The sequence below is a fragment of the Penaeus vannamei genome, chromosome 43 (assembly GCF_042767895.1).
Source record: "Penaeus vannamei isolate JL-2024 chromosome 43, ASM4276789v1, whole genome shotgun sequence".
In the NCBI taxonomy this organism is placed as follows: domain Eukaryota; kingdom Metazoa; phylum Arthropoda; class Malacostraca; order Decapoda; family Penaeidae; genus Penaeus; species Penaeus vannamei.
In genome coordinates, this window is record NC_091591.1 from 14,146,213 (window position 1) to 14,158,440 (window position 12,228).

General features: G+C 36.8%; 1 protein-coding gene across 1 annotated transcript in view; it reads left to right on the forward strand.

Annotated features, from left to right (window-relative positions):
* LOC113809617 (uncharacterized) overlaps positions 1-9,761 on the forward strand; it is a 10,593-nt gene extending 832 nt beyond the window's left edge. The window contains exons 2-8 of the mRNA XM_070118922.1: positions 2,896-3,034; positions 4,017-5,673; positions 6,753-6,899; positions 7,773-7,993; positions 8,127-8,251; positions 8,519-8,634; positions 9,244-9,761. Of these exons, the coding sequence (XP_069975023.1) occupies positions 2,896-3,034; positions 4,017-5,673; positions 6,753-6,899; positions 7,773-7,993; positions 8,127-8,251; positions 8,519-8,634; positions 9,244-9,364 (2,526 nt within the window). The 3' untranslated portion in view covers positions 9,365-9,761. The remainder of the gene's footprint in view (positions 1-2,895; positions 3,035-4,016; positions 5,674-6,752; positions 6,900-7,772; positions 7,994-8,126; positions 8,252-8,518; positions 8,635-9,243) is intronic.
* The last annotated feature ends 2,467 nt before the right edge of the window (positions 9,762-12,228 follow it).

Sequence of the window (12,228 nt, forward strand, 5' to 3'; positions counted from 1 at the left end):
ATGAAGGGAGGCCATATCAATCACTTCACAATACTTTATCATTTTGTTGGACCTGAGGGTTTTCCATTACAGGTCATCAAAAGTTTTAAGTAGAACTGAATTTGATAGAGCCAATTTAATTGTAAGAAAAAACAAATAATTTCCTGCAGATTATTTTGCTTATTATGGCTAGAAAGGAAGAGCTGTAGGAGAGCTTAAATAAAGCACATAGATTGATCTTATGCCCATCTTTTGAAAAGCATAAGGGAATCACATTCACAAATTTTGCTACATACACACACAATCATTCACAAATACATAGTCATGTTCACTTGTTACCTGACCTACTCAATGATACAGTCATATTTGATCACACACACACACACACACACACACACACACACACACACACACACACACACACACACACACACACACACACACACACACACACACACACACACACACACACACACACACACACACACACACACACATATATATATATATATACAGGCACAAATTCACAGAGCACAGGGTACACTTGGTACCCCAGTACTTGGAATGGTATGAAGGCCTAGATACCATGTGGGTATCTGACATACAGTAAGCCAGTGAGATATCAGTGTGTACTTCGGTACCACACTGGGTACAGTATGTAGTTCTTACACAATTTCATGAGGATTACCCACATAATCAAATTAATCTAATTATATCAGGCTCCTTTTGCACACCAGACATTGCATGCTGACTAACAGCAAGCATTTTTTTTCCAATAGTTTTTATGCAAAACACTGGAAAAATGTGCCAAGATATGATAAAGTATGAAAATGATTCTTTGTGCCAGTATGTCAACCAGGAAGCTGAGTCCATTCTGACTCAACATGCATGTATTTCACCCTGCATGGCAATTAGCTGGCTAATATCAGTAGTAAGTACATTTAGCTATATCATATATTCTTTCCTCTCATGAAATGTGAGTCATTTCTTTTTATTTTATGTTATGTTCTTCTTTTATTCCATTAGCTCCTTATTCCCCATTCCTCTTTCCAGGTAACAGATAAGATTCTTAAATATTTCCTTAACATTCTTCTGTCCTGTCCTGTTAAGGTATCAGGCTGTTTTAGGGCAGGTTCAATGGTTATGACATACCCAAATGTTTTGGCTAGATCTTTTTCCTTTGCATGTATAGCTGGGTATGATGTTAGATAGTGAAAAAGAGAGATTAACTTTTATTGAATGAAGTAGCATGTTGGATGCCCAGTGTATGTAACCAAAATTTCAGAGTCATTTAAAATAATGATAATGAGATTTTCAAGACAAATAACCATTGGGGTCCTTCAGTGTAATTACCATGGCCTTCATAGCTGCTAAAAAAGAACCATTCCAAATATTAAGTGCAAGAAGATTCCTGTGTTTTAGATAAGCTGATTCATTCATTGTATTTCCTAATATCACAAATTCCTTGTCTTTGATATTTTTGTAATTTTGGAATTATTGGAGGACCATTACCAGTAGTTCTTAAGGTGGAGAATTGGCATCTGCAAGAAGATTTTTAAAAGTTCAGGTTGAGATAAAACAAGAGCTTATTAAGCCAACTGGCATTACTTTTGCATATGTGATTCCCCAGTAACAGCTGATTCCCTAAAAATAAAATAAATATTCATGATGTTTGTGAACTCCAGGCAAAGGAGCCTTATCTCAAGAGTGGGGAGTAAACCAAATGATGAAGACGTATATCTTTCCAGATTATTATACAATTGCACTGTGATAAAGATGATCATTATCCATGTAGTACTTGATGTATTCAGAAGTGTGTGATACGGAAAAATATTTATAGTACAGGTTGAATCTTGTCTAGTAAGTTTGAGATCAGATAGATGTGAGGAGGGATGTGAAGAGGCTAAAAGGGCAGTTTTCTTTCCTCGATGTGGGGAACAAGAAGCTACAGCACAAGCAGAACTTTTTAGGATGAAGCCAGGAACATGATTTTTGTCAGTGCAGAGCAGGCCTCTACTTTTCTGACGAGTAAACGCGGCTAAGACCCAGTGTTGTGTTTCTTGAAGAATACAAAGTTATTTCTAATACATACTGGTTGATTGGATTAACATAACCACTCTAGTTGTGTGTTAAATAAAAGTTTAAACGCTTAAAATGCAAGGAAAAAATCCACATGATAACTCAAATTGTAATGCAAGGGATGAAATTTGCAACAGAAAACGCACCTCCCCTTCATTGCACTGCTAGACAGTGCATTACTTTCCTGTACAAGAAGCTTGTGGCCAGGCAGTAATGATGCCATATAATGACCAAAGAGAGTTAGAGCAAAAAAGTAATGCAGTTATATTTTTGTGACCTGCCAATCTCTTTATTTATCTGTGTGTGTGTGTGTGTGTGTGTGTATCTTTATTTTTATGTATGGTAATTTTAAGCCTTCAAGTTATGATTTCATGGTAGGGTGTAGATATACAGGTTAACAACTAGTGAACATACATATACCAAATGTATGCATGTACCACACACAAAATGTATGCATGTCCACGAGTGTGTGTGTGTGTGTGCGTGTGCGTGTGAGTGTGCGTGTGCGTGTGCGTGAATGCGTGTGCGTGAATGCGTGTGCGTGAATGCGTGTGCGTGAATGCGTGTGTGTGTGAATGTGTGTGTGTGTGAATGTGTGTGGTGAATGTGTGTGTGTGAATGTGTCTATGAATATATTTATGTGTGTGTGTGAATGTGTGTATGAATATATGTGTGTGTGTGTGTGTGTGTGTGTGTGTGTGTGTGTGTGTGTGTGTGTGTGTGTGTGTGTGTGTGAATGCATTTTCATTTTACAGGATTTTTTCATGTTTTTGTATTAACCATTATGATTTTACCTAAAGCTATGCAGTCTATTGAACTTATTTATTAATATTTCAGCTTGCTGTGCAGCTAGCAAAGATGAAGAAACAGCTAAGACACAAGGAACGGCAACTCAAAAAGTACAACAAAGCTCTAGAGGTAAAGAAGCATGTCCAGGAAACAATAAAGAGACAAAACACTCAGTTATCTTCTCATGGTAAGAGTATATGAGTTACGTGTGGTGTTTTCTTTCTTACTTTTATTGTTTTACATTATTGCTAGCATGAGAATCATCACCATTATCCACATAATTCTTCACTTTCTTGCTTATTCATTTCGTCTTCTTCCATTTCCTTCCTCATATCCCACCCTTCCTCCACCTTCTCTTCTCCTCTTATTCCATCTTCTTCCCCTTTTCTTCCACCTCCTTTCCCATTGCCTTCTCTCCCATTTCCTCTATCTCTTCCACTTCCGTCTCATCTTCTTCCACTTTTTCCTCTTCTTCCAGCACTTTCCCCTCTTCTTCCAGCACTTTCCCCTCTTTCTCCTTCTTGTCTTCCTCCACCTTATTCCCTTCTTTCTCTTTACCTTCTACTCTTCCTCCACCACTTTTCCCTCCTTCTTCACCTCTTTCTTCCCCCTCTTTACCCTCTTTCTCCACATCCTTCCATCCTCTCTCCACCTTCTCTTTCTCCAGCTTCTTTTATTCCTCCATACTCTCCCCTCTCTCTCTCTACCTCTTCCCCACTTTCTTTAGCTTCTCCTGCTTTATCTCCTCTTCCTCCACTTCCTCCTCCCCCTCATTCATTTTCTCCTTATTCTTTCTCTTCCTCTATCTCTCCCTTTACTTTTTCCATCCTCTCCTGTTTCTTCTTTTATTGAAATGAAAAATATGTGAATTTACATGAAGTAAAGCAATGAAAAAATTGTGTATAGTTTATTTTCCTTTTATACGGTCTTAATAAGGTTGAGGTAAAACAAGATAACATTATAGATGAATATATACAAGTTTTGATGTATACATTTTATGAAAGACTATCTATTTATCTATCTATCTCTTTCACCCTTTCTCTCTTTCTATCTCTTTCACCCTTTCTCTCTTTCTATCTCTTTCTATCTCTCTCTTTCACCCTTTATCTCTCTCTCTCTCTCTCTACTATCATATTTACTCAGAATCTCATTGCATTTCTCCTTTGCAGGTGCAGTTCCAAATGGAGACTTGGCAAAACCCAGAGATGAGAGGGAAGGAAGGAACAGTGACTCAAGAATAGTAACATTTAGCGAGAAAGAACCCGAAGTGATTTACATGAGTCCATCTGGTCATAACGCCAAAAATTTAAAGAGTAAAAAAAAGGGGAAGAGGGAAGTATCAAAGCTCAGTGTCCAGCAGGAAGTTCCGGAAGAGATCACTCTTGTGGAAGAGAAAATTGTGTCTTCTCCAGTTTTGTCATTTACAGAAAGTAATGCAAGTCATAGGAGAACAAATTCTGGCAACAAGGCAGAAAATTCTCTTGATAGAACGGAGATAATCACTTCAAGAGTGCAGGTCATCACGTTAGATCAAGGTAGAGAGGACAGCAATGATAATGGCCAAAACAGTATACAAGTCAAGAACAAACCAAATATTACTGATCAACTCAGAAATGTGAATGACAATTCTTTTTCAAACTTAGAGGAAATCTTTGATGACAGTAAAGAAGGAGGCAGATATTTTCCATCTGTCACCACAGGTATGATAGATAGTAGAGTTGCTCACTCCATTCCACATGAAGGTCCTATAATAGCCCAGACTGATATTAATCCCTGTATGAAAAATATGAAAATATCATGCACAGAAAAAGATTTGGGTGTGCATGAAAACACAGACATGTTGCTCAATCACAAAATTATTTCAAAACGCCCCAATTTTGCAGCAGGGGATGAGTCACAAGATCTCTTTGCAACCCAAAACATCTGTTCATCCATGAAGGAGAATATTGATATCAGGAGAAGATGTAAACCTAATGCCAAGGATGCAATACGTAGACTGACACCGGAGAATTGGCTGGGGAAATCAGAACACAGCAGTATTGTTTCTGACAAGAAGACAGGACACTTTTTGGAGAATGACACTGCACCAGACAAAATTAATGAAACTAAGACAGTCAAATGTGAACCAAAATTTGTCATAGATAAACTTGAAATGACTGTACAAAGTGAATTAAATTCTGTCTCTGATACAGCAAAGACCAATGGAATGGATGTAGCAGTAGATAATCCTGTGCTTGAAGAGAAAAAGGTTGGAGAACCTAGTAATATAACTGAAATGTTTGAGACATCATGTGAAGATGAGGAATTTGAAGAGGAAATGATGGTTGCTGCTATGAGTGCTGAGGAAACAGTCATGAATGCAAATGAAAAGTATTCAGGAAGTAAACCAGGTTATGATAGTGCCAAAAGTCGTGATATAAGCCCAGTAGAACTAAAAGTAGAATTTGAGGATACAGTTCGTTTTGTGGGTGAAGGTGCAGAACTTCTTCATACTGAAAGGAAGGATGATCTTCTGCCTGAATCACAAGAGTATGCCAGAGACTTTCGAGGTCCTCCAGGTGATGGGAAAATAATTTACCAAACTCTAAGCTCAAGGGAGAAGTTTGGCAAGATACTAACTACGTCAGTCGCAGCCACAAAGGAGAGAGGCAAGGAAATTGTGCGTGTTTTACTCGTCCATGAGTTCGGCTTCACACATTGGAGGATGAGTGACAAGGAAGGAGATGCAGACGACCTCAATCAAAATTTTGACCAAAATATGTCTTGGCATGAGTGGAGCTTGATTGATGAAGTTGACTATTCTGTTGGATCTGTCTCTGAAATGAGGTAAAACATGATCATTGTCATCATCATAATCACCACCATCACCATTTTTGTCATCATCACCATCAACATCATCATAACCATCATCATCATCAATGTTGTCATCACAATCATCATCATTATCATCAGAAGGCACCTTATGTATTCTGCCACCCAGCCTTGCACTTCATTAAAGCCCAGTATCTCAAAATGTGATTTATGAATACTTAGTCCCTAAGCAATTCAAAAGTTTTGTGAATGAAATGAAATGTATAATTATATTGCTATGAATTTAGAGTATATATATAAAAAGAATTGATAATTTTTCTTTTTTTTTTCATAAGTCTGAAGCATAAATGATTATTGGAGTTTTAAATAGCAAATCAACATTGAACTCAACATGAAACACCTTGATCCTGGTAGCATTATTGATTAAAGAGCTTAATTGTAAGCAATTTATATTTTGTTCTTATTTCTATGTCTTTTTAAAATAAATTATTCATCATTGTAGATATGAAGCAATAGCTAATCAGTAAAATTTTGAAATTTGGTGAAGATGGACTTTAATGTCTGCAAAATTTCTTTGATTATGTATTTTCCATGTGGTCCTTAATTATTTATTATTGTTATTATTATTATCATTATCAGTACCATTACCATTATTATTATTGTTATGAAAGTACATCTCCTATTAGTGCTATTGCTGCTTACATTGTTTTTGCTACTGTTATTTCTAATACTAATTACTACAACTGATAAGAGTTGAGTCTTACCTAATTATTTATGATATCTTGATACCTGTGTTTCAAGCTTAGCATTGTTACCACTGATCATATACATATCACTTACAGCTCGTTTGTGTATTAAAGATAAAATGCTTTCCTTGCAAAAAAGCCATTATTAAATTTACGCAGGTTGGAAAGTAATATTTCTATGGTTTTGTGGCATTATGATATTTCTACTTGTGGGATTCATTTTGTGTGATTATTATTATGTATCATTTTTTATTATTGCTCTGTCAGGCTTATGCATTACATTTTGGCAAATTTATGTTCTACAAAACCTTGATTTTGAATAACTGATTTTTGTGTCCTGCTTTCCAGAAATATTGCAGCAGTAGGATTCCCATCAGATGACGAGGCCAGGTACCTTGTGATATTAGAAAAGTTTCTAGAAAAGGAAGTAGTCATGATATATGTTCAGTTAACACCAAGCAGAACAGTGGAAACAACTGTTGTTCCTGTACAGTGGTAAATATGTCTTTGTTTTTTCTCTTTCTCTTTTGTATTTTTAGATATTTAAGACTGAATTTCTGAATGGTAGTTTTCTTTATTTTCTTCACTAGCCTACTTATTTATTGTCCTTTTGCTCCTTCACCTCCTCCTGTTCCCCTCCTCCCCTTCTTCTTGTTACTCCTTTGCTTACCCCATCCATCTCTTTCTCCTATTCCTTTTTCCTCATCATCTTCTTCTCCTTCTCCTCCTTTCTTTCTTCCTTCCTCCTTCTCCTTCTCCTCTTCCTCCTTATAATGCAAGTAACATTAAAACCACAATTTATTGTCTTCACTAACCTACTTCTTTTTTGCCCTTTTACTTCCTTCACCTCCTCCTCCTTCCCTCCTCCCCTTCTTCCCATTTGCTTACCCCCTCCACCTCCTCCTATTCCTTTTCCTCATCTTCTCCTCCTCCTCCTCCTTCTTCTCTTCCTCCTCCTTCTTCTTCTTCTCCTCGCCCCCCTCCTCCTCCTCCCCCTCCATCTTCGCCTCCTTCTCCTCATCCTCCTCGCCCCCCTCGTCCTCCTCCTCCTTTGCTTCCCTTCCTCTTCCTTCTGTTTTGCATCCCTTCCTCCTCCTCCTCCTCCACCTCCTCCTTCTTTGCTTCACTTCCTCCTCCTTTTTTCTTCCATTCCTCCTCCTCCTTCTTCTCTTCCTCCTCAGTGATATTAATAGTATAATTTCCTTAAAACCCAAGTAACATTAAGACCACAATTTACCGAAATCCTCAAATTATAGTAAAAGTATTGGTATGTATTTGATGACTTCTATACTTTCTAATTAGTATCTCTATTCAAGACAGGAAACATACCAGTCGATTTACATACAAATAAAAACACTTTTCCTGCAGTGCAATGTATGAGAAGTTGCTATGCTGTTCACTTGGAGAGTGGAGCATCATCTTGCATTGGAGGCCAGAAGAAGCTAGCAGAGACGGGTCACTGATCATAACAGACTTTGACCTTGCTTATTCCAAACGCAGCAAGAAGTGGCTTCTGCAGTGTCAGTCGAATGTAGTGGATCCACAGTGGGATGAATCTCTTGTGAGTCTGGTACCACTGAATGGCGTAGGTAATTATTCACTTTTTTTTTCCATTGTCTTTCCCTTTGTGTCTATATTTTATTTACTTAAAAGTGCTATATGAATAATTTCTCATTTCTTCTTTGTTTAGTCTGTGCTGAGAACTCTTTGATTGAATTATAGGTTCAGAGGGCATTGTTCTGTGTACAACTTCAACTGTCATGTATGTGTATGATGCATTGCAAGATGTGATCATTACGCAGATTCCGTGGCATGTGTCAGTGGTGTGTTGGGCAGTTAGCATAAAGGTAAGGTTCCATGATTGTATTTTACGCCTAATAGGTTTTAAGTATAATTGTATATATGTATAGATTGTGTAAATTTGTTGTGATGAGTAGACGTTTGTGAAATTGTTATTAAATGTTTTCTTGATAAGAATTTATTTCTCAAGATAAATTGTAATAATAACAACTCAATATCCAGTTCTCTTTGGTAGTGTTCAGTAAAAACAGTAAAATTTAGCAACATTTTGTGAAAGTGAGCACATTTAATTTTTTTCTTTTTCTTCTTTCCAGGAATATTTATTCATTACTTCCATCACAGCAGAAGAGGCTCAGATATCTGCAGTTAATCCAATAAGTGGAGAGAAGGAAATATTCTGCAGTTGTTCTATAGATGAGATTGCAAGTCGGTAAGGCACCTGTCTTCAAAAAAAATTGTATCATAAACAGGGCCATATTATCCTATAAGCTAGTATAGGCTGTAGTCTAAGGGGCCCTGCTAAAAGGTTTTCAGATATATTTATACTTTTTTGATAAATGTGGATAATGTTTTAATATTTTGCTTCACTGAATAATTAATTTAACTCCGAATAAGATTTCTACACTACTTTAAAAAGTGGCCTATGTTTGTGACCCTTTGTTTGAGATAAAGGGCTCTTGTTTTAAGCCCTTGATTACAGATATGGGGTCATTCTTTAGGGCCTTAACTGTAAATCATGGGACCCGAGCTTCAAGCTATGTGAATGCCACTAAAATATATTTAACATACAAAAGTTCCTAAACCGTCCCAGACCATAAACTATATTTTCAGTTTTCAGCCCTACTACAAGCCAGTTCAATATATGAATTCTGATAATAGCTTTTATCTTCTTAATCATGTTATGAAATTATTCTTCATATTGTTCATTTAAGAAAAACAAAATGCTAAACAACATTGATAGTAATTCATCAGTTGTAAGTCATTTCTCATCATGTAAAATCAATCTAAAAGCACTAACAACATTTTCTTACTGTTTCAGGATTAAGAGCAGTGAAGTTGGAAAAGCAAGGGAAGCGAGGTTAAGTGGGACATATTACTTGCAGGGACTTGTACTTGCTTACAGTAACGGAACTGTAGCCCGTATTCCTTTGACAGCATAGCGATATGTTCATAACTGTGATATTGTATTATGTTACTTCAATTACTTTTCTATTATTTTCATGAGCAGTTTTTTTTTTTCTTTCATTTTCTGTTAGCCCTTGTTTTTCTTTCCTTCTTTCTTTCTTTTTAGAGTGTTTATATCTACTGTTGTTTGATTGATGTGTGGTGTGAACATCAAATGTTATGTAAGATGTAATGCTATCTGCATGATGTTTTGTGTATGGAGGCTTTTTTTAATATGTGTAAAGAATGATGTGTGATCAAAGAAGCTGTTATGAGTGTATATAAAGATGTACTTTTATTGTTGCATATCCATTTGTGTAAAGCTTAAAGAATTTACTTGTCTATTTCTAGAAGAGAAATATTTTATATTTTTGAATATAAATTTAGGATGTATTGTTGATGTGTTTTTTTTCCATTATACACCCTGCGGTTATTATCTCTTGTAATTCAAGAATTTCTTTTTTCTTCTTTTCTCACCAAGAAAAAAAAATACATACACCGTGGAAATGGTTTCCCAATGGTTGTATGGATGATGGAATGGTAGTTCAGGGGAACTCCACATTCCATTGTAGCTAGTGTGGTGATGAACCTATGGTGAGAATAAGCCTTTAATGTCTTACAAAGCACAAGATGCTTCACTCTGGAACATAAGCTTGATAACGTACAGGTCTTGTAAACATAACCTATGGTCTAAGCTGAGTAGCAGGATCAGGAGAGGCCAGGTCACTAGAGCCTCAGTTCAGTGCAAACTGTGATAGTGCTTGGAGGATTAGACAGACTATAGATGGTGTATTTATTAATCCTTATAGAAACAGCTTTGAATTCTGTGTGACACTCAAAGTGGCATTGGTAAGTGTCTTCATCATTTTCTATCTCCAAGGGGAAATATTATACTTGTAAAGAGCTGGAAAATTAAGTAAGTAGTCTCTACTAACCCCTCAGTGATGGTAATAACTATAGCTGTTATGATGTAACAACCTATGACTTGTAAACGCATCATGACTCACAGCGGGTGGACTGCCTGTACACACCTTAGGCCTAGCTACAGTCTAGGCTGTTGAGTAATATTACATCACAAACAAATCAGGACCCATCCTCATAGGGTTAGAAGTGTTTTCTTGTGTTTGTAATAATTATCTAAAATGATATTGGCATAGATTGAATCTTTTAAGTGTGAAGTCATGTAAAACTAGAAATATTATTATTATTCAAACAAAGAGCCTGCTCCAGAGGGAGTGGAGTAATAAATTTGTTATCCAGTACCTATACGTGAACATATGTGGTATATGTTCAATTTGTGTATCATCTCTACTCAAGGGATTATTAAGAGGGGTAATAAGTAGTATAGCAGCATTCACAAGGGAGCTAGGTGGCAGCGGTGGGATAATATAGTGTTAAATAAGATATAATACAAGTTTTAAGAATTTTTTCTCAGAAGAGCAGCACTATAGACAGTAAGCAAGTGGGAATCGTATTTTTGTATGTAGATGTACGTAATGTCACAAGATCATATACCAGACCAATATATCAACTCATATGTCATTGATTTTGGCTTTTTTGACTGATTCAAGAATAATTTTCTTTCCTCAGCATAGTGAGACATTTTTCTTCAGTTTACATGTGAATAAAAGGTTTTATGCATTTGGAAAGGTGTAATAGCTGTGTAGTAATGGTGTTAAATGGAAAATGCAATAAAGCACAATACATTTGGAAAAATTATTGGCTTGACTTTTACTTATCAAATGAAAGCTGGAATTTACAAGAAAGCTGTGAAGATGCATGTCAAAGGAAGACAGTCATTGTGGGAACATGAAAAAAGATCCATTTTTCTGTAGGGAAGTAAGGTCTAAGGGATATACTAGGCTCTGTATAAGGACATATTTGGTGTAGTAGATCTAAGCAACGAGTTATTATCATCAAGTTTGGATCCCAGATAAGGGAACTCTGGAACCCAAGGAGAGATAACATTCATTTCAACCTCTGAAATAGAGAAAACCGTCCTACAAGCATTCTTTATGTTGGCTGACTAGAACAACTGGATCACAGAAGGGCAGAGATGGACCAAAGGACTGCACCCTAACAGTGACTGCCGTCGACAAATCCCAAGAACCCGGCAAAGATTAAAAGTTTCTTCTGTGAGAAAGATGGATATGTAGTCAACGACTGTCCTCAGAAGAAAAATTACAGCTCAGATAAAGTCAAAATTGTATTAACAGGATGTCTTAAATATAAAGGTGGACAAATGATTAATGAAATGATGGTAAAAGGAAAGCCATTGGAGAAGGAATGTGTTCTCCTTCCTGCCATATGCAAAGCACATGATTAGATGAAAGTCCTATCTTGTAACTGGGGTAGAGTACCTGTACTAATCACCAAACTCGTAGGATAGCTCAGGCATTCCATGTGGAATATACGGATATGGAACTGTTTGGGAATTTAGTTTCGGGTCGTAATAGAATAAAAAAGTATTGGCTAAATTAGCAGTAAATGCTGTAATCATAGAAATACCGGACAATGGTAATGAAAAGGATGACCCACTGGGACAGGCACTTCAGATCGCCCCACAATAGGTGAAAGTAGGTAAAGATCTGACTATCAGGCAGCCTGTAATCTGAAGGAGGAGCCACATGGGGAAACAAACTTGGCTACTCATCGGATAGATGCAGTTGATGAATAATGGGTTTATATTCCACCCAGGGTTATTGCCTATGCCCTACGAATAGTAGTAGAGGCACAGGTCCAAGGTCATATAAGGGTCAGTTCACAGTGGAATGCTCCTATTGTCTATGTAAGGAAGAGGGATAATTCACATTCAAGGTTGTGTGGATTACCGGGCTCCCAAAGCTAAAACAAGACGTGG